At 47.0% G+C, this 22795-nt stretch overlaps 6 protein-coding genes across 6 annotated transcripts; 4 read left to right on the top strand and 2 right to left on the bottom strand.

The window, feature by feature from the left end:
- Nucleotides 1–27: 27 nt before the first annotated feature.
- Nucleotides 28–1647, top strand: H6S33_008261 (uncharacterized protein; the record flags this gene model as incomplete). Its single annotated transcript, XM_044839628.1, has 1 exon — nucleotides 28–1647. One exon carries the CDS (start codon nucleotides 28–30, stop codon nucleotides 1645–1647), a length of 1620 nt encoding a protein of 539 aa, XP_044688452.1.
- Nucleotides 1648–5669: 4022 nt separating this feature from the next.
- H6S33_008260 (uncharacterized protein) lies at nucleotides 5670–7376 on the top strand (the record flags this gene model as incomplete). Its single annotated transcript, XM_044839627.1, has 3 exons — nucleotides 5670–5696; nucleotides 6159–6939; nucleotides 7042–7376. The coding sequence occupies 3 exons, from the start codon at nucleotides 5670–5672 to the stop codon at nucleotides 7374–7376; spliced, it is 1143 nt and encodes a 380-aa protein (XP_044688451.1).
- A 663-nt stretch (nucleotides 7377–8039) lies between these two features.
- H6S33_008259 (uncharacterized protein) lies at nucleotides 8040–11368 on the top strand (the record flags this gene model as incomplete). The annotated part of the gene is made up of 6 exons (XM_044839626.1): nucleotides 8040–8139; nucleotides 8172–8449; nucleotides 8557–8619; nucleotides 8689–9070; nucleotides 10122–11027; nucleotides 11082–11368. 6 exons carry the CDS (start codon nucleotides 8040–8042, stop codon nucleotides 11366–11368), a joined length of 2016 nt encoding a protein of 671 aa, XP_044688450.1.
- A 151-nt stretch (nucleotides 11369–11519) lies between these two features.
- H6S33_008258 (uncharacterized protein) lies at nucleotides 11520–11861 on the top strand (the record flags this gene model as incomplete). The annotated part of the gene is made up of 1 exon (XM_044839625.1): nucleotides 11520–11861. The coding sequence occupies one exon, from the start codon at nucleotides 11520–11522 to the stop codon at nucleotides 11859–11861; it is 342 nt and encodes a 113-aa protein (XP_044688449.1).
- A 665-nt stretch (nucleotides 11862–12526) lies between these two features.
- Nucleotides 12527–15457, bottom strand: H6S33_008257 (uncharacterized protein; the record flags this gene model as incomplete). The annotated part of the gene is made up of 4 exons (XM_044839623.1): nucleotides 12527–12577; nucleotides 13148–13719; nucleotides 13828–14933; nucleotides 15012–15457. 4 exons carry the CDS (start codon nucleotides 15455–15457, stop codon nucleotides 12527–12529), a joined length of 2175 nt encoding a protein of 724 aa, XP_044688448.1.
- A 4859-nt stretch (nucleotides 15458–20316) lies between these two features.
- On the bottom strand, nucleotides 20317–21439 carry H6S33_008256 (uncharacterized protein; the record flags this gene model as incomplete). The annotated part of the gene is made up of 3 exons (XM_044839622.1): nucleotides 20317–20964; nucleotides 21048–21190; nucleotides 21250–21439. 3 exons carry the CDS (start codon nucleotides 21437–21439, stop codon nucleotides 20317–20319), a joined length of 981 nt encoding a protein of 326 aa, XP_044688447.1.
- Between the last annotated feature and the right edge of the window lie 1356 nt (nucleotides 21440–22795).

The raw sequence follows: 22795 nt of genomic DNA, 5'->3' as shown, positions 1-22795 counted from the left end.
GCCGTCAGAAGAACCGGACATTCAGTCATGTCGCAGCAAGCTTCACTCCAGTCCTTCTTCACCCAGTCTTCCCCACAAGGGACAGCCCCCCCACAGAACAGGAACACTCAGGATCCCGACCCAACCCCATCCGGACAACAGGAGCAGGAATTTTCCTCGACCTTCGCAACAGAATCTGACTACAATGACCCCTACCAACCGAGAATTGACTATCTCTATCCGAGCACTGTCCCCCATACTACGCACACCCAGACAGACCTAAACTACATCACCTGGGCCATTAGACATGCAACCAGCCGGATCTGCCCACCATCCGACAGGATCGAAATCCTCGAAGAGCAATCGATTACACTCCGGAGAACAGTGGAAACACTGAAACACCAAATCGAGGCACAGACAATGATGATTACCAACATGCACTGGGCGATCCATTCTCTCCTCAACAAACCCCAACCGCAGCAACATCAGCAACAGCAACAACCACAACAACCGCAACAGAGACAAAGAACGGCCCCTCCAGCGGTCCCCCAAACAATCCCCCAAGCAGCGCCACAGGCAGCTCCTCAGGCCCCCCCACCCACACCTCCCCAACAAGCCCCACCCTGTGGATGGAAAGCAGGCACCTGGGCCACCGTGGCCTCGGCAGCCGTCCCTGTTCAGAAATTCCAGGTGGTCGAAAGAAAGAAGCCTGCAAAGCCAAAAGCGGATCCCATCTTTAAACCAGAGTACACCAAAATCAACAGAGAAATCATTGTTGAAACCACTGCCCTATCCGACGTCAACCCCTCCGAAATCAGGTCCCTGGTCAACGCAAGAATCCAGGACGATTCCTGCCACTTTATCTCAGCAAGGAGAACAGCTAAGGACAACTTCATCCTGGAAACAAAATTCATTACCCCCGCAACAAAGGCAATGGAATATGCCAAAGAAATTGAGGAGGCCCTCCTCACCCTACAAGTACCGGTCGCCAACATCCGTGCAAACTCCAAATGGTCAAAGTTCCTTCTCCATGGAATCCCCACAACGGTCGGGGAGGGCATCGAGGCAGGACAATTGGTAGCATCCGAAATCAGAAGTAACTATGGAGAAAACTTCCAACTTGCCCAGGTTCCCCGCTGGATCTCCAGAGCAGAGACTCGAATGGAGAAAACACACTCGTCAATGGTCATCGCGCTCCCAGGACAAATCACAACGGAAACACTAGGAGTTAAATTCCTATCTCTTTTTAACAGAAGCTGCCATATCGAGGCCTTCCTCCCAACCTTCCCAGACACCCAGTGTGCGAATTGCCTCGAATATGGCCATCGCCAGGAGAAATGCAAGAACAATGGGAAATGCGGCCACTGCGCCGGAGACCACCTCACCAGCTTCCACCCATGCAATGAATGCCAGGGAGGATATAAATGCACCCACACCCCAATCAGATGTCTGAACTGTAAAGGAATCCATAAGGCATCCGACCCAGCATGCCCCGAAAGGGTCAAACGCCGATTCCTCAACAAAGGAAAGGAAAACGCCCCACCCGCTCAAGACCCACCTGCCGCACCCGTCCAAGAGTTACTTCCAATAGTCCAAGTACCAGCTACCGCCCCGGTCGGAGCCACACCCGTTCCCGAAGACGACCAACACATGACGAATAATGCCTAGACCCCGAACCACCGCGCTCGCACACCAACTTAACTGTGCACGGAGCGAACTAACCACCAAGGCGGCGGTGGAGGAAGCGGAAACAGACTCTAGCATTTATTTCCTATTACTACAAGAACCATGAACCTCAGCAGAAGGATACCCACCAGAATCAAATCTCTTTTACCTTTTTACAGCCAGCAACACCAACACAAAATGGGCAACATATGTCCGTAAACACACCAACCTTAAACCAAAACACCACTACACACATGACAACTTCATAGTATCGATTACGGTAGAAATTCAGAATAAGAAAACCCAAATCCTAAACATATACTCCCCAGGCCGAAGTGGCCCCTTCGCCCAAATAGCAAACACAATCCAAACCCTCGACAACTGTCTAGTAATGGGAGACTTCAACTGCCACCACCAAATGTGGTACGGAGTAACCTCACACGAATACAGAAACAACATTCGAGCAGACCGCGCCAACGGTACACGGCTAAAACAATGGATAACTCGACAGAGACTGACCCTCCTGAATGAACCAGGAGTCTATACGCATTTCCCTAGAGACAGAGGGAAAAGGCCCACAATTATCGACCTTACATTTGTAAAAGGACCAGTACTTGACCATAACCTACGATGGAGCAGTGAACCCTATGGAGTGGGCTCAGACCACGGGAGAAACTCCGTCCACCTACACTTGGAAAAACCACCCTTTGTACCAAGACGATTGTGGCAACAAACAGACTGGAAGCTATTGGATAACTACATATCAAATCTTTCCCTCCCCGCAGAGGCATGGGAAACCAAGGAACACACAGAACAAACGGTCGAATTCTTCCTAGAACTGGTCAAGTCAACAATCAATATAGTAACGCCACTCTCGAAGGAGGGTGTAAGAGCCAATTCCTGGTGGTCAGACGAGATGAAACAAATGAAGGCAAGGGTAAACTCGGCAGAAAGGAAGGCGAGAAATACGAGGAAACCCGACCACGTGGAGGAGCACCGGAAGGCATGCAGAGAATGGACAGTCATGATCCGGAAGGCAAAAGCGGACCAGCGGGAAAAGACGATGAATGAAGCGAAAGGTAGTGAGGTCTGGAGGATCCTAAACGCAGGAAGGAGAAGAGACACAATCATACCAACCATACAAGGTGAAGAAACGTTTGCGGGGAAATGCCAAGCTCTAAGAGCCCAACTCTTCCCCACAAAACGGACGTCCCCTGACCACCCCCCCCTAAACATTAGACCCCCCTCTTTTGACCTTCGTGACACTTTCGACATAGTCACCCCCGAAGAACTCAAGAAAGCAATTGATTCCTGCCCAGTGCACTCGGCGACCGGCCCGGATGGCATTCCCTACACCTTCATCAAGGCAATAATCAAGGCAAACACAACTCTGATACAGGACATGTTCTCCGCCATGCTTCGGCACGGAGTACACCCAGCGGAATGGAAAATAGCAAAATGCATCCCGATCCTGAAACCCGGCAAAGCAAACTATCATGAAGCAAAAGCCTACCGGCCCATTTCCCTTCTACAATGCTTCAGTAAAATCCTGGAGAAGATAGTGGCCCAAAGACTCTGCACCTCCGGAGAAATCCTAGGCACACTTACCGCGAATCAATTTGAGGGGAGACCAAACATCTCAGCAATCGACGCCCTCCTAAGAACCCTAACACCAATACAACAAAACCTACTACGGAAAAACAGCACCGCAGTCGCCCGGCGGGACAGACCAGCGATCCTAACCAACGATATCCAGGGAGCATTTAACTGTGTAGACCACCTACTCCTCGCAGAAATCATGCACCAGCAAAAATTCTCCACCTATCTGACAGAATGGTGCAAGGAATTCAACACCGGCAGGAAACTACAATTCCAATTTAACCATGAGCTAGAGGAACCACAGCCCTACGAATCTGGAGTACCGCAAGGCAGTCCCATGTCCCCGGTACTATTTATGATCTATGCAGGAGTAATCCTGGACCCAACAAGCAGCCCGAAAGAGATGGACACTACATACATCGATGATGATGCGCTGGTGCAAATATCCAAAACACCAGGCTTCATAATCAAAAGAATGGAGGAACGTATGAGAGAAAGACTAATAAAAGCCGAGCCACTCCAAATTAAATACGATCCGGATAAATCTGACCTGATCTTCTTCCGCCCCACCACATCATCCATACAACAACCACGACTCCCAGTCAAAATCAACAACACCACCACATACCCCAAGGAGAGGCTGAAATATATAGGAGTCTGGATAGATCCGACCCTCTCTTTCCGGCCCCACATCGAAGCAGCAATCGCAAAAGGCCTTAAAACCCTCCACCAAATCCGGAACACTGCCCGACTGCCAGGCATAACAGTTAAGACAATCCATCACCTAATAACACAAGGCTTTCTCCCAAGCCTGCTCTACGGATCCGAGGCTTGGTGGACTGGCGCAGACCACATTATAAGATCCCTCGAACCACTATACAATGAAGCTGCCCGGGTCATCACCGGCCTACCACGATGGACCAAGAGAGCTAAACTCCTCCGAGAAGCAGGCCTACCCCCCCTAGAACACCTTCTGACACAGTACCGTTCAAGAAAGTACGGAACCAGAATACTCTGCACCAACGCAACCCGCCCCAACAACGAATCCCTGATCGAGCTGCTCCCATACAGAGAGGCAAATATCAAAGGGACAGGCCTAGACCGAATCGCCTCCCTCTTACTTTCATACCAAACCCCCGGAAATATGAGAGACAAGTGGAACCAAAACAAACTATTACGCGATCAACTGTTGGAAGAATGGAACACACAACCAATACCTAATTACCACCATCGGGGGGAATTCCGCCCCCCTCCCAAGAGTGCAAAACTCACCCTTACAGAAGCAAAGAAAGTTTTTCGAATCCGATGCCAAACCACCCAAATCGATAAACATGCAGCACATACAGACCTCGAACTATGCCAATGTGGAATGGAAAACTCAGCGAAACATATACTTATGGAATGCCCGGCGTGGGCTCGAATCCGCGCCCCCCTGATGGAAAAAATCCCCGGGGCGATGACCTGGGAAAACTGGATCTTCACAAACCTGGATACGGACCTTATCCTACAATTTGCAAAGAAATCTCAACTCTCGAAATGGTACGAGTCGGTGGAGGCGGAGGCGGACCTGGAAGAGGGGATGGAAGGAAATGATTAGGGACGGGATAAGGAAGGGTAGTTTCCTTTTATCTTTTATTTTTTGTTTTTTGTTTTATTTGTGTCTTTGATGGATCCAGCGCCCGAGTCCGCTGAGATATGTTATTTCTCCTTGTTGATGGGTTTTTGGTCGTGTGTTGTCCTTGAATTCTCTTGTCTTTGTTTGTGTTCGTTTTGTTCTTGTTTGTGCTTTGTTCTTGTTTTGTTCGTGTTTGTTTTATCGTTGTTTTTCCTTTTCTTTTCGGTTCGGTATTGTTTTTAGGCGGTCGGTTTGGCGTGCGATAAGTCTTGTACTTCAAAGCAATATAAGTTTCTTCTTCTTCTTCTGTATTCTACTCCACGAATATTATTCTTGTTCTACACTATATCATAGGGTTCAGTCTGGCTGTCAGACCAAACAGAGCCGGTCCATAGTCCATAGTCACGAATATCTCTTACTACGTTCTCGCCTCGGTTGTATTCCTTGGCACTATAGTTTCTCGTCCATAGACCCACGTTATAGTTATTGTGAATCACGGGTTCTGACTCATATCTTTCACTGGTATTTTATTAGTAATGTTTTTCTATTACTCATATGGTTATGATTCATTATGTTTTGTGTTACCTTTCTTTAGTATAAATACGGGGCATTCCCTCCTCTAGTTGGTTGGAATAAATCACTCAATTACTACACTTCTATACATACATTTTCTCTAGAACCAACTCTAGATTAAGTCAAGAGTACTATCGCAGGCTCCCCCACCGACCTCTACTACCTTATTTGTACCCTGTGAAATACTCGCTACTCGCCCCCTTGAGATTACATTGCGTCATCATCCGCACTGTACGACATGTTCACCCCCGACCCACCTACATGGGTTTCATCCAACAATATAGAATAATTCAAACAGCACTATGAGGACAATACTGATGTCCTATTTAACCAAATCGACATTCTCGTCCATCAAAAGGGGCGGGGTTTTATAACAAAGATGTAGGCAGGTACCGAGGCAAGTATCGACTCAGATATGTTCTAGGATGAGGACAGGGGACAGGGCTCAATACCAATCGAAACAGAATAGAATCTACTAACAAACAGAATTAAGATATTGCGTAAAGAAGAAAGAAAGATAGGTACAGATAGTGAGAACGAAGCCTCGAATATAAACCCCAAACAATAACCCAGTAACCAATCTTCGTAACCACACCTAAGGAAATATCAAACAAATATAATAACGTCCCACAACCGATCCCGATCCTTCTCTCTACAACCTCACCCAAAGCACCTAGTGCTTTCTGTATCCTCCGAGCACCTTCCTAACATATCCAACCTAACCGAGGTTAACCCCATCCTTCACCAAACAATCCGATTCTATAGCATTCTTGTCGCCAGAGCAGGTGGGGGTGGTCGGGCCGTGATAGTCCAATGTATCCACTACGAGAGCAATACCACTAATGCACAACTCGCCGCCGCCCAAGATATTATTGATAACCTCGAAGAGCAGGTAACCCAGCTCAACTTCGATCACAATGTTGTTCGCACCGCTCCCACTCCCACCATCCCTGTTCTCATTGCCGCTGCTCCCCCACCTACTACCGTCTCCCCCTTCAGGTCCGAAGAATTCCCAGACTATGAAAAATTCGATGACACTCATACCAATCTCCCCGGATTCATCACCCAACTCCGAATGAGACTTGAAGTCAATGACGATCGATTCCGAAATGAGGCAGCAAAAGTTATCTATGCCATCAGCCGCTCAGAAGGAAGGGCCCTTGGTCAGCTCATCCCACTAGTTAATGCTAATTTTTCTGCACCCTCCTCCTCCGTCACCACCTTCGTCATACACCTGGAAGCCTCTTTTGGAAACCCAGATCCTCTGGGTACCACCCGCCACCAACTCGTCACCCTGAAGGAAGGCAAAAAAGACTTTGCCACCTATTACTCACAGTTCCTCCACATCGTGACCTACCTAGAGTACAACGAAGAAGCTAAGATCGACGCCCTGCCCGAAGGATTATCGGAAGACCTAAAGGACATCGTGATATACCAGACGGACAGGCCTAACATGGTAGAAGCATACGCAGCTATATTAATTACAATCGACAACGAGATTCGGTGCAGTAAGCCCGAACAATAAGCCATCCATAATACAATGGAACAATTCACTGCCTCCACCGCTGCCGCATACCCATCCTATACTGCTGGAGGTCTCGCCTCAATAGACCTGTCCACCCTCCAGATCCGTCCCGCTCAATGCTATGCCACCGAACAACGATACACTTTCATCAATAGACAATGCAACACCTTCACCGCTGAAAAACAATGGCGAAGGGACAACAATCTCAGAATGTACTGGGCCAACCCTGCCCATGTCTTCATCAACTGTCCCTCTGTCGAGCGCCTACGTAGCAACCAACCGGTCATGAGGGGTGCCCTCCTCGTACCCGCTTATGCTACTGTGGCCCCGCTGCCCCGCCGATCGCTGGTTCCACCTGCTCTGAGTCGGTTTTTCAGTAGTATCGGGCTTGATCAATGGCCCCTGCCTGGGACCTTCTAATGTTTCTCCTTTGTCTGCGTTCTCTATCTCTGGCTTCTCAGTGTTGTTTGTGGAGGATAAATTGAATAGGGATCATTTTGTTGCTTCTTGTAAAATTGTAAACAATAAAATATCCATTGAAACCCACGCATTGATTGATACCGGTTGCTCCGGGTTCACATTCATTGATGAAACATTCACATGAGATAACAACCTCTCATTCCTCCCCTTCAAATCACCCCGCACTCCTGAAGTCATCGACGGGTGGCCCATATCCTCCGGACAGATCACCCACTTATGCCACCTTCCATTGTCAATCGACTCCCATCACGAAACTATCTCCTTTTTCGTCATCAAACTCAGCTCCCACCCACTTGTCCTTGCGATCCCTTGGCTTCAACTATACCACACCATACTACGGTTTAAAGACAATAGCATACTGTTCAACTCCGAATACTGCAAGCGCAAATGCAACTCCTCCACAAAACCTGTTCCAATTAAAGAAATTGAACGACCACCCCAATTCCACATCATCAATTCAGCTGTCCTTGCCACTTTGCTCGAAGGGATAAATTTCAAATCTTCAGCACAATTATAGAGGAAATCGAGAAAGGTATGGGTAAGGTCCCCATAGAAAACTGGAGAAACCGAGTTCCAACCCGATACAAGAAGTTCCATAACATAATGGACGAGAAGTTCGCTAACAAAATGCCACCACGCCGGCCCCATGACCACAAGATACCGCTCAAGGAAGAAGAAGAGCCCAGATTAGGTCCACTCTATAGTATGTCCCGCGAGGAACTCATTATGATCAAGCGATATACAGGATAACCTCCACAAGGGCTTTATATAGGTCAGCTCTTCCCTTGCTGGTGCCCCCATCCTATTTGTTAAAAAGGCCGATGGAACACTCCATCTCTGCGTTGATTATTGTGGCCTTAATGAATTTACCATCAAAAACCGCTGCCCGCTGCCGCTCATCCGGGAAACTCTCGACCGCCTCTCCAAAGTCAAATAGTACACCAAACTTTATATTCGCTAAGGGTATAACCAGATCCGAATGGTTGAGGGTGAAGACTGGAAAACACCCTTTTGTATGGGTTATCGGCATTTACAATACACGGTAGTGCCTTTCAGCCTCACCAAAATGGCAGCTACCTTTCAACACTTCATCAAAGATTGCGTTCCTGATTGCCTTTAGATGTTCTGTACAGCCTCCCTTGACGATATTCTCATCTACAGCGACACCTTCGAGGAACATCAGGTAAATGTCGAAAAGGTCCTGGAAGCCCTAGAAAGAAATTGAGTACTGCTGAAACCACAGAAATGAGAGTTTCACTTGCAAAATACCACCTATCTCGACCTTATTATTGAACCCAACAGCATTAAAATAGATTCAAGGAAAGTGGATAAAGTAAAGAAATGGACCATCCTCAAAACAGTTAAGGATGTGCAAGCATTTCTAGGTTTCGCTAACTTTTACCGCCGATTCACAGGTGGATTCTCGGAACTGGCATCCCTTCTTACCAGACTGACACGCAAGGACATATCATTTGAATGGACACCCGAAGCCCAAACTACCTTTAACGCTCTGAAAGAAGCCTTCACAACGGCTCCCATCCTTACCCATTTCGACCTGGAGAAAGAAATTAGTGTGGAAACTGATGCATCTGACTATGTCTCTGCCAGTGTACTCTTCCAATACAATGATAATGGTACCCTTCGATCCGTTGCATACTTCTCAAAAAAACATTCCCCCGTTGAATGTAACTACGAGATTTATGACAAGGAATTACTGGTGATTATTCGATTCTTTGAGGAATGGCGACTGGAACCTGAAGGGGCTGCACACCCAATCGCTGTAATGGAGCCATTTTAACTATCTGGTGTATGAGTACACACAGGGTCCGGTAACATGCAGATAGTTATTGTTAGAAGCCAGTTGCACGGTGATATGGAAGTACCGGCAGTGTGGTTCGCTACCACCTGTTAGAATAACTACATTCCGGGCGCTAGGAAGGGGATCTATTCATGGGAGTAATTACTGACGAGTCTATGCCTTGCCAGTGACTAGTAGGCCGGCCGGAGTGAAGCTCTGATTGCCTGGTGATCCTCTGTATCCTCTAAAGCATTGTAAGTCCACAGAAGAGTAGGGACTATGCTAGGAAAGGCTACAATAAGCGAAAGCTCTACAGCAATGATTAAGCTTACAGCTGAACGGCAGCTCATTCATGCAGGCCCCGGTTGTATGGCAACCAAGGCTGCAGGTTTTACAAAGGCTTTGACTAAGGGTGGTTGCCTTGGGTATCGGAAACACCTGCTGACGCTTAGAGAAAAGCGGGGTAGCGGTGGTATTGTTTTCCGGTACTGAGGGAAGGCCCACCGGAACTTAGTAAGGAGTTAGGAGCAGAGAATAGAGGCCTTCGGAGTATAAGTACTCAGGTTCATTCTCGCCTTTTCAGTCCCGTTGTCTCGAGTCTTCATCAGAAAGAATAACCAAGTTCTTATCGGTAGCAGAGCCCTTAAAGATTATTGAGTTCTAACGATAGTATTTTTGAATAATCTGCAACCTGATTGTCTATCTTACATGGCCGTCTCTATTCTATCCGATTCTATTTCTCTTGGAAAGGACCCCCGTTACAATCGCCCTCATATCCGATCATAAGAATCTCGAATACTTTATGAGTACTAAACAACTCAACCGGAGACAAGTACAGTGGGCGTAATATCTATCACGGTTCAATTTTGTCATTAAGTACCCACCAGGGAAACAAGGAGGGAAACCGGACGCGTTGACAAGAAGATCAGGAGATCTCCCTGGAGAGGGGGATGAAAGGCAATTACACCAGAGTCAAGTTGTATTGAAGAAAGAGAATCTTGACGTAAAGCTAAGTTTGTTGGCGGGTTCTTTTTCAAACGAGCCCACTGAAAAGAACCCTTCACTGAATAGACTATTCGATGAAGGATATAGCCCTGACCTGTTTCCAAAAGGGATACTGGATATGCGGAACAAAGGTGAACGACCATCAAAGGACATATCACTCCCCGAATGCACCGAGATAGAAGGCCGGTTACTTTACCGAGGTAGCATATATGTACCCGACTACGATCCTTTCAACCTCCGAATCCTCCAACTTTACCATGACGCTGCCTCCGCCGGACACCCTGGACACGAAAAAACATTTGAACTCATCAGTCGAGACTACTACTGGCCCCTTATGCGGAATTATATTGACCGCTATATTCGGAACTGCCACACCTCTCAACGAAGCAAACCCAACACCCATGGAAAACTCAGCGTACTTCGACCTTTACCAATTCCTGAACAACCATTGCAGGAGGTATCAATGGACTTCGTTACTGGTCTACCGGAGAGCGAAGGGTACGACGCGATTATGGTAGTTGTTGACCGGTTAACAAAGATGCAACATCTCCTGCCCTGTAATACCACTGTCAACTCCGAAGACATCGCCCAAGTATATCTGCGGAATATATGGAAGCTCCATGGGCTATCCACACATGTTACCTCCGACCGCGGTACGCAATTTACAGCCAAATTCTGGAGGGCTCTCTGTAAATACCTCGACATCGAAGCAAGAATGTCCACCGCCTTCCAGCTGGAGATCGACAGCCAAACTGAAAGGCCGAACACCGTAATGGAACAATATCTACGTGGATATGTGTCTTATCAACAGGACGATTGAGTAAAATGGCCCCCTATGGCAGAATTCTCCGTCAACAATCAGGTCTCCACATCCACCAAAGCTACACCATTCTTTGCGAACTATGGTTTCCACCCCCGGTTTACAGTGACGATCAAATCGCTTAACAGGACGCCAACAAGCCTCAATGCTAAGGACTTTGCCTCGAAGATGAAAGAACTCCACGAACACCTACGTTCCAATATCCGCACGGCGCAAGACCAACAAGAGCAGGCCGTTAATGTCAAACGAACCCCGGCCCCAGAGTACGATATCAGCGATATGGTGTTTGTTTCAGCAAAAAACATCTAAACCACCCGTAACTCTGGGAAGTTGGACTGGAAGAAACTGGGACCGTACCCCGTCAAAGAAATCATATCGCCATATGCGTACTGAATCGACCTGCCTAGGAGTATGAAAATGCACCCCGTCTTCCATGTATCGTTGCTAGACCCCACTGCAAATGACCCTGTCCCAGGACAAATTCAACCATCACCCCCCACCTATTATTGTTAAACAGGAAGAGGAGTATGCAGTTGAGGAAATCTTGGACTTACGGGAAACAAGAAACAATGGCCTGCAATATTTTATGAAATGGACAGGCTATACCAACCCTACCTGGGAACCCGCCGCATACCACGATAATACCGCCACCATTGATATTTTCCATACACGTTACCCCGACAAACCTGGACCGTTGAAAGGGAACATTAAGGTTAAGGCACGCAGGAGCTCGCGCTTGAAGGGAGGGGCTACTTTCATGCATCGATTAGTGAATACACTGGGTTACGAGGAGTTGGATTAGTCAGAAGGATTCTATTGGGTTCTACCGGGTTCTGTTGATTGTTAATGTATGAGTCACTTTGGATTTGTCATCGCTGGGATTTCCTTGGGTATATTAGGGGGGGTTCATTCTCATTTCTTGTTCTTTTCCTTTTCTTTCTTTCTTTCTTTAAGCAACGTCTTCTATACCTATGATGTCTGTTACTATACAATATTATCTTTCTTTTCTTTACTCGAGAAGACCACCGCTTCGCTGCCCCCTTGTTCCGTTGACCCTTACCGACGCTAGAGTCCCTCAGGACCCCTATTGCGAGTTTCCACACCGATCTCTACTACCCCCTTCGTATCCTGGGGAATACTCGCTACTCGCCCCCTTGAGATTAAGGTTGGTAGACAGGAGTTATGGTTCAAAAAGAAGGATTCACTACCTTTCATTTGCAACGGAATCTGATATATCAATCAACGACTGTATAAAGCTCAAGCTTTCGAGCTTTATATATAGCACAGTTGAGCATGTATTTGAGCTCGTAGCGGAGCTTGGAGAGGGAAGCCCTATGGTGAAAAGAGACTTAAAAGACGCATTCAAACACATACTGGTATCACCCCTGAACTTACTACTGTTGGGATTTAGATGGAGAGGAAAATACTATTCCGAACCTTTTCTACGTTTTGACTTCCCACATCTCCCTACCTGTTCAATCTTTTCGCAGAAGTATTCCATTGGATCTTGGACATGAACTATTACGGTTACATTAGATTTCAGAAGTCCGTGGTGTTAAACAGTCGGACTGGTCTATAAAAACTTGGTCCAGTCCAGTCCAAGCTATTCTGTTAATTGTTCAGTCCAGTCAATAGTCTGAATCAGACTAGTCCAACTACCTATTCTGTGATTGCTTTTTTGACGTTTCATAGCTTTACTCCTCATTAACTCTGAAGCAATTTTACCCAACACCATCCTCAAATCCCTCAAAGGCTCCGAAATGTCTCAATTTCTATCATCAAATCTCAAGGGGGCGAGTAGCGAGTGTTCCGCAGGGTACAAAGAGTGTAGTAGAGGACGGTATGGGAACTCGCAATAACGGTCCTAAGGGACTCTAGCGTTGGTAATGGTCAACGGGACAAGAGAAAGCGAGGCGGTGGTCTTCTTGAATAGAGAAGAGGACGATAATATTTTATAGCAATAGACAGCGTAGATACAGAAGACGTTGCGTAGTAAAAGAAAGAGAAGGAAAAGAACAATAAACGAAAGCGAAAACCCCTTAATATACCCAAGGAAATCCTAGCGATGACAAATCCAGAATGACCCACACGCTTACAACCCGCACAACCCAACTTTGTTCCAGCTGATCGTGCTTCGACAGGTATGTGAATAAACATTGTTTCACCGAAGGATCGGAGATGCCCAATGAAGTGTTTCTTGCCGGTGAGTGCTTCATATGGTGTCATGTTCGGGAGTGCTTTATGCGGGAGACGATTCTTGACGTGTACCATTGTATTGATCGCTTCTGCCCATAGATTCCGTGGAAGATCGTGGTCGAGCAAGGCGGATCGTGCCATTGTTGCTATTGTTCTATTAAAGCGTTCTGCTGTTCCGTTTGACTCATGAGAGTAGGGCACAGTGAATTCATGCTTTATGCCTTTGGAGGCAAAGAACTGTTGAAGGTCGTTGGAGATGTACTCGCCACCATTGTCGCTTCGAAACCGTTTAACCGTTTTGTCCAATTGATTTTCCATGTATGCGATGTACCGTTGTGTGGCAGCTGCTGCATCTGACTTCTTTTTAAGGAAGTAGAGGTGAGCGTACCTAGAATAATCGTCGATGAAAATAATATAGTAACTAAAACCGCCAAGAGAAGGAGTGGAAAACTTGCCGCTCAGATCTGAGTGGATTAGTTCTAGTGGTTGTTTGGATCATGGTTCGGTAAGAGGGGCGAGATGGGATTTGGTAGATTTGGCGAGTTCACATGTGTTGCATGTTTCAATGTGACCTGTTGTGGGGAGAGACTTTGGGTCGGCGACCATATTACGTAACCGTGAGAGTGAGGAAGCGGGGAGATGTCCGAGTCGTTGGTGCCAGTCATAGAAGCTGGTAGCGATGGAGATATGTGCGCAAAGTTCCTTGGTTTCAAAGATATAAAGACCAGTACTATTTGCATTAGCGATCCCAACGATTTCCTTGCTGTTTGGTTTGTAAATGGTAAAGCCGTTTTCAGTCCCTGTCGTTGTGAATCCCTTTTTGGCAATACATGACCAAGACATTAGGTTGGTGTTGCCGAGTTCTGGGATTAAAAATACATTCTGCAGAGTGATAGGGCCATGTGATCCGTTGATGGTGACATTTCCAATTCCGGTTATTTGTAGTTTTCGCCCGCCGCCAACAGTGACTGTTCCACTGTGGGGTGAGGGGTTGGTAACCTGAGTTCCGGTCATATGGTTAGTTGCACCAGGGTCAAAGATCCATGCCTTATTGTCAGATGTGGAAGGTCCTGCAACGAAGCTAAAGTAGTCTTCCATTGTTACATCCGAGGTGTCTGAGAAAGTGGTAAAGTCGAAGGAAACCGGCATAGTAAATACATCAGCTTCTTCGAGTGCGGGGAGGCCAGAGAGGTCAGGAATCCAAGAAAGATCTACTTTTGTATGAAATGCAGTACCGGATGCGACGTTGAGGTTGCCAGATGCAGCGGACTTCTCTTTGTCTCTGAAAGCTTTGAGTTTCCGGCAGTCTTTATGCGTGTGGCCTTTTGCAAATTCGCCGTTCTTGGTGCACCATGTGCATGTAAGGTCCTTTTTGTCCTTTTTGTTGTTCCGTGTCTTTCCGACTTTGTTGTTGTTTCCATGTCCTGGGTTTCCTCGCCTGATGTTGTAGGCTTCTCCAGTCGCTTGTCCATCGTTGTTGCGCCGTGAGTCCAGATCCAATAGCTTTTCATAGACGTCATCGAAGGTGACATTGGGCTTGGTTTGCAGGTTGTCAACGACTGATTCGAGGGATTCGTGCCGGAGTGAGAGGAGTAGGAAGGATGCCTTCGCTTCTGAGACTGATGCGAGTTGGTGGAGGTGGTAACCGAGTGGGTCTTTGGTTTTGTCCGTAGAGTTACTAGTTCAAGTGAGGAGGGATGACCAAAGGGTATTGAACTGGGTTAGATGTTCCTTGATGCCTTTGTCAGGCGTATACTGTAGGGTTACAACGTTGGCAAGAAGCGAGTGGAGGGAAGATACAGTTTTCCCATCAAATCTGTCCTCGAGTTGAGTCCAGAGGTGGTGAGCGGTGTCGGCCGGAGTGAGCGTAAGGATGACTTCGAATTCGATATTGGACTGAAGGAAGACGACAGCAAGGTTGTCTTTTTTATCCCATTCGCTGATTTCTTCGGCATTGTCTGTAGTTTCTTCTTCGTCCTCTTCTGCTGGTGTTGCTGCTGCTGCACCTTCTGCTGGTTGTTCTGCAGGTGGTGCCGCTGTAACCGTAGTGGTGAACGCAGGACGCTTGCTCGTACCATTGACTAGATTCCACAAATCGTAAACTTTTAACATGCGACAAGCGAGGTCCCTCCAAACAGTGTAATGGCCTTGGCCAGACAGCTTGCATGGTAAAGCGGGAATTTTTACGCTGTTGTTTGACATGTTTGAAGTGAAACGATAGAGTGTACTTTGATAGTAAAAATGGTTTGGAGTGTTTTTAAGCGTAGATGGTCTCCGGGCTCATAACCTAGAGATAATGTATGTAGAGAAGTGTAGTAATTGAGCGTGTTATTCCAACTAACTAGAGAAGGGGAAATACCCCATATTTATACTAAAGAAAGATAACACAGAACATAGTAAACCATAACCGTATAAGTAATAGAAAAACATGACTAATAAATACCAAGGAAAGAGTGAGTCAAAAACCCGTGACTCATAATGACAAATGACAATCCTCCAATACTATGAAATGTGCTGAGCGTACTATTTCAAGAAAGCTTTGGGACATCTCGCAGAGAATTTCTTTTTCAACCCAAAGAGATACATAGTACGACAGGTGCCCGGCTTACATCCTATACCAATCGTGCTCGACATCATGGTGGAACCCGGAATTCTTTCTTATCACTCCACCCGTCTTGTTTCCTACCCCTCACTTCATAGCGTTTCTAGGCTGGGCCAGGTCCGCAAGTGGGGCAATATTCGTGTAGATCAACCACATTGTGACGGTATGTAGACACAGTCTCCTCTGGAAACCTCAGTTTACTTCTCCCCGGACTTGCAATCCAATCATTGTGATGTTTGTAAATGTATATCGGCACCTCAGCGATGTACAGCTGAAGACTTCCACATTTGTTCCGGAACTGGCTATGGTACATGTCAAATAAACGCCTGGGATGCTCATGGTTCATGCAATCTCATTCGATGTGATTGACCCGATGTCAACCACACCTCAGCTAAGAGCGCCTCTATCAAATTGACACTTACCGGGCACTCCTTTGACGGACGAGTTTGAGATTTTCATCAAAACCGAATGAATAGTTTCTTGGTTCAGCTTGTAACCGAGATCCTGGACGGCGGTCGCGTTTGGGGTATGATGAACTGTTCAACCCAAAGGTCAGAGTTTTCAGCTCCTAACGTAGGCGGGAATTTCGGCTGAGTCGGGGTCGGAGCCAGAGCCAGGGCGGACGGTGACGATGATGCAGGCAGACTGCGTGAGGCGAGCAAAAGGCAAATGCCACAATGTACCTCTGCCTTGCTCGAGCAAAGGCAGGTGATGCCCCAAGAGTACACTCTTGATAAGATTCATTATCCGTGCAAGGAGTAATTATGGGGAGAGTCTGATTTTCCTTGTGAATTAACCCTAACAAGCTATCCCGGGATAGTCATAGTTATCTGCCTTTAACGCCAGGATATGATATCGATTCCAAATTGATCCTTCTTCGGCTATCATTCGTCGGTGATGTTGCGAGAATAATGGAAGTCTCTTAGGAATGTTGATGGGGCACGTATGGAGCGAAGGTATCAGGACATCTAACCGTGAATAACTATTTAGCTGATTAGAAAGCCACCATCATATCATGTTTTTTCTGGCTCTCCTCCCACTCAAAACTCCATTATCAATGAATTAAACAAAAAAGAAAAAAGAAAAACTCAACACTCCATTCGGATCATCAGAGGTGAGGTCTCATAGCAAGTCTGCTATGGCCTGATACTGTGGGATGATCTGTCGTTACAGCTGTCATCTTAGGTTGAGCTGATTCTTGATGTTTGTCTGCCAAATTGGCTGCCACTTTGCAATTGACCGACCCATAATGCTATTACAAAAAACCCTTGCTTTAGACGCGATATTATGATTTGCCTGAATCATAAAGGGAATTTATTTTCTCGCTTCGACTATGCCTTAGGTTGTCAGTATGCTGCCCCCCCCCCCCCCCCCAAGAAAAAAGCAAAAGTTGGTATTAGATCTTGTTATCTCTCTTATCAAATAGTTGATCTCCCGTACAAACTTTCACCCTCTATTACAGGGGGGCAGCAATTGGTAGCTTAAGGGATAGCTACTGAAGGGAATTTATCCATCATGCACCGAGTTTCTCCGCACTACTGCGACCTTTAATATACGGAAGCTGTGGGGTCCGGCCAGCCAATGTAAGAAGAGGAGGGAGGAGGGAGATGACCCCGAGTAGGATCTTGCACTGTTCTGGTATGAGACCTGCGGTGGTGAAGATGAAGAGCCAAGAGATATATCTGATGAAGTCGACGCGCGGTGTGAGTGGATGAATATCATGCGTGGCGTCCCCATGATGAGCTAAGTGAGACGCCGAGCCGCGAGGCGCGGCCCAGGCTCGGGCGCGCGCCAAGCATCCCACCCCACATCATCTGTCCCGGGCGCACACACCCCGCTGATCGCCAAACGGCCATCTTGCATTCCGGGATCGGCAAAAAGCACAGTCGCACACGCCGATCGCCTCCCATCAAAACCCTGCGCACGTGCCCCACACGAGACTACCCACACCCCATCATCTCCCAACTCGAACCCATACCCAACCTCATCCCCAGACAACTCCACCAATCCCTATGTGCCCAAACCCAGGGGCGATTGTGCCAAATAGTTCAAGCCAGGTCAGCAACTTAGCTCTATACCCGTGATACTTCTCTCCACCCTCTCTTCTCCACCTTCTACTCCCTCCCCTTCTTTCCCGAACACTCCAATTCATCATCTAATCGGTGATTCAACTTGGATTGAATCCAGCAACCGACTACCAACTCCTAGGACTTGATCGAACTGAATACATCTTATTCCGCTCTAACCGATTATTGTAATTATCATTCAACTATAAAATAATCAGTGAATCAACCAGTAACAGGGAATCCAGCAACAAATCCAGAACTGAATCGAGCTCTGAATTTAGCAGAACCAGCCAATCCACGCCCATAACACCAAGGTAATCGTTGGAACGAGAAGTCACAGGGAATTTAGTAAACCCAGCTAATCGAGCCACCCCCGAAAATCCATCCCGAGCAGAGATACAAGACCGTCCACTAACTGTTCAAACACGCTCCCAATTATAATAAAATCAATTCAAACTGTAAGACAAACATGGAATATTACATGCTCATTACTAAACCAGTACTTTTTAGGCCTTCCATTTCGCCTTACTTTTCTTTCCCTACCGCTGGTGCCCTCATCGCAATCACCCGCAATATTTTCATTGATAGTATTGTCAGGCAATTCATCGACAAATTGAGCGGCCGCTATACTAGATTCCCCTCCCCTGCGGCCTTTTCAAGCTAAATTCTCACCCAAGAGTTCACTTACCCCCTCTTCAGACAAGTCCTGCTTGAAATTAATCAACGCTCTCAAGTCTCACCTTAAACCCGGTAACGCCTCATTCGTATCTGTATATAGATTATGTTTTTCAATTGACTGTAAGGCGAGTAGTGCCTCCCCCCACGAACTCTTTGATTTCCTATGTAGTGAAGCACAAGGGCGTAGGCGATGTATTTCTGCAACCAACGCCTTACACTTCCTTAGCGATTCAATAGAATTGGCAGATTCCATGGATAGAGGCCGGGGCTCAGCGGCCTCGGCGGGAGTATCCGCAGGTACAGGGCGAATCTCAGAATTGTTTCTGAGGCTCGCAGGGTACAGATTGGAGAAACCCAGTGGCAAATCCAAAACACTATTGGGATTTTTTCTTGGTGCACTAGAAGGAACAGGGACCTCATGATGCCTGCCTGAGCGGTACTGAGGTTTCACTAATCATGGCCCGGGTCCATTGGACAGTAACTAGCTGTAGATGATGCAAGTGCATGACTTGCAAAAGTGTAATTTCCACTTATAGCAGCAAGAATAGGGCCCGGAGTTGGTCCACTCCTCGAACTGTAGAAATCTGAAGGCTCTCCTGAGTGTATCACTCTAGTAGCGCTAGGTAACGTATCCGCTAATGACTCGTTTTTAAGACGTCACGTTTGTTTGGGAAATATGTGCCGGGAAAGTGACCATCTAGGCCATAGGCTATGTCCCGAAGAAATGAATCCGATTACCTGTTGAAAGGCATCCGAGAAATGAATCGATTGTCTCATTGGACACCTTTCTTGAAACAAAACCGACTCCTACTGCCAAGAGTGGTAGCTACATGCAGTACTACTATACTTGGTGTAACAAAAAACGAAGAATAAAGGAACTGAACCTAGGTTATTCAGTTAACAAACCCTAGAATCTATCACCTGAGCTATGAATAACTATCCCATGGTCCGTAACGATTTGAGGACGTTACCGCCCCAATTTTGAACCCGAATCAACAACCCTTTATTGAACAACTATATAACCACAACTAAAAATGACCCGATATATGGAAAGCGCTATAGCAATCTCTGACTTCATTTAGACAAAGTGCCACATTACAGGAGGTACATTTCCAAACAGTTTTAGGTACATCCCCAGTCAATTCAGCATCTCCCCTCTTCCTCCTCCATCTACACTACAGATAGTCCTTTCTGGATTCGAGACGCTGTGGAATATGTTACCCTTCATCAGATGCCCTAGGTCCAATTGAGAGCGGTCAACAGAGAGAAATAGTAAATTGCGAATAATACATCTGTTCGAAACAATACAGGAGCAAAGATAGTAAGGAAATGACTGAAACCGAGTGTGCAAACCAAAACTGCAGCCAGGCCTCTCGTCCCCTGACAGCTGCCGGAGCTGCTGCCAGATCTCCACAGATAAGGCAGACAGAGAACTGCATGCCGTCACTGGCAAGCAGCGCTGGCAACCCAGACCAGGCAGGCAGGTACGAATCTGTCACAGCGATGGTTCGGTAACTCTATGCTGGTACGACTTGAAGTATTCCCTGGATTTGATGTCCGGTATTGGACCCAGGTACAGTTTGAAACCGCCGAGCGATTGCGAGTCTTTCTTCCTTTGATATTTCGATATAGGCTTTATATGCTAATGATCTCCAACGTCCTAACAGCTGAATAGTGCCCTCTGACATCCTCGCTTCTGCTGCCCAAGTTGCTGCTCACCGGCGGAATGAATGGCCATGCCACGCCAGCTGTTCCAGCCCGGCCCGGACTGCCAATGTTCTGAGGCTTTTGACAAGATAGTCACGGGTAAATGGCTTGTTCATGTCGGAGGTGAATAGGGGTGCAAGTGCCGACCGTGTGCTGTCCTTTTCCAGTAGCTGCACCATTGCCCTCACCGGACAGGCTTCATCTCCGGTTGCAGCGACAAGAATCTGAACAGACTGTCGAAATGGATCACCTTTTGATGCAGGTAGGGAAAGTTCCAGATAGGATTCGTCCGCCGCAATTCTGATAGAGCTTTTGGTAACGTGGTAGTTTCGGAATGCCGACCCCAATTCAAGATTCTGCGCTGTGTATGTGATCTCCCCCGATCTTAGGAAGGCTGCAAAAGCAAGCGTAATAGCCGCTCTCAATGTTGCTGTAGAATAGTCATCTACTCCAGTATTCAACACCCGCAATATCCGGAGGAGGTATTGCCGAGTAAGTGGAGTTCTATCCCGGCGAAAAGGTTCGGAATGTTCCCTTTTTATGCCGTCTAGCAGCCGTTCTAGACGTGAATCTCCGAATCCAGATATGTCTGCCCCTAAGTCAATGTGCCAGGATTTCAAACCTCCGAGGTATGACTTCAATGTCTTCACCTTGATCTGGCCTGCCATCGAAGTCATCCATTCCATCAGCCATATAGGGGTGGCCGGAACACTCTGCCCGGTATGCCCACAACAATCACCGTCGGTCCTGCTCCTGCAGATGCGATGGCCTTCATCTGTCGTCCACTTCCTATTCGGGGGAGACCGTGCTTGAAATTGTTCATGGTACAGAAGTCAAGGTAGCGTTGACGGGCTGAAGCGTAATTTCGTCTGGTGGTAGGTGCTAGGCCTCTCCATAAGTAATATGCAGCTGCACGGGTCAGCGGTCCAACATCCTGATACCATGACTCCGGGGGAGCGTGAGAGTGTTGAGCTGTGGACAAAGGTCAGTAATCCTGCTCATTTGATACCTTGAAAGAGCGTCCGCTAGAGAGTTTTCATTCGACGGTATCCAAACTGGCGACAGATCAATATCCAGAGTCGCAGCCATCAGCAAGCACCTACGCAAGACATCCATAGTGGAGCCACGCATTGTCTTACTTCTCAATGAGTATACAACCACCTGATTGTCTATATGAAGAATTACTCGACAGTGTCTCCAGATATCACCCTATCTCAACAAACATTGCCCTACCGCTCTCATCTCTTTTGTGTTGATATGCTCTCTTTTCTGCTGTATATGACGAGGACGTTGAGCTGAGAAAACTTGTGATTCGGTAATGTGATGGAGGTCTTGATTTGGTAGCCTATAATAAACACCCATTCCCTTCGTTCCTGAAGCATCTGACCAGGCAAGAATCATTGTACGATCGCGTCGCAAAAAGCGGGTCGCTGGTGACGTCGGAAGCAGACTTAACCACCACTTCATGTCTTCTCTTGCCTCCGACGAGTGCCTCCTTCTTGCGTGCGGGGTAAGGGGGAAATAATAAGCAGGTTGTAGAGCCTCCGGAGAAACGATCTTCCCAAAAGGAATGACCTTACACGTGAATGACAAGAATCCTGTCAGCGAGCGTAACTGTTCCAAGCTAACATATGTTTTTGAGCCGCAATCTTGTAATAGTTGGATAGCTTTGAGCTTCTTTGATTCTGGTAACTTCGCTTCCATCAGGAAAGTATCAAGTTCGATTCCTCCGAAGTCTGCAATATATCCCTGTTGGTTCTTGCTAGTTTTGATTTCGAGTCCTAAGTCGGATGCCAATCATCGTACACACTCATCTACCAACTACCACCTCATCCCTTTCGGCAGAATAAACAGAAAATCATCAAGATAATGCACTATTTTAATTCCCTAGCCTAGCATGTTCTTGCAGAGGTCTCAGTAATCGGGACTGGTCCAAACTTTGCCTCGGACTGGACTGGACTAACTATCTTCACGCTCGGACTGGACTGACTGAACTATTTAAGCTTCAGACTGGTCCGACCACCAAGTTATACAGTCTCAAGGGGGCGAGTAGCGAGTATTCCACAGGGTATGAAGGAGGTAGTAGAGATCGGTATGGAAGCCCATAATAGGGGTCCTGAGTGACTCTAGCACTGGTAAGGGTCAACGGGACAAGGGAAGCAGCGGCGCGGTGGTCTTCTTGAGTAAAGAAGAGAAAGTAATATTGTATAGTAACAGACAGCGTAGGTAGAGAAGACGTTGCGTATCAAAAGAAAGAAGAGAAAGAAAACAGAAGCGAGAGTAAAACCTCCTAATATACCCAAGGAAATCCCAGCGAGGACAAATCCAAAGTGACTCATACATTCACAACTGGCAGAACCTGATAGAACTCAATAGAACCTTTCTGACTAATCCAACTCCTCATAGCCCAAGGTATTATCTAATCGATCCATGAAATACAGTCCATACTATTTCCGTCAACTATCCCATCATTCACCAAAAACCAGT

The sequence above is a fragment of the Morchella sextelata genome, assembly GCF_020137385.1.
Source record: "Morchella sextelata strain SCLS chromosome Unknown scls_25, whole genome shotgun sequence".
NCBI classification, from domain to species: Eukaryota; Fungi; Ascomycota; class Pezizomycetes; order Pezizales; family Morchellaceae; genus Morchella; species Morchella sextelata.
This window is presented reverse-complemented; position numbering and strand designations above follow the sequence as displayed.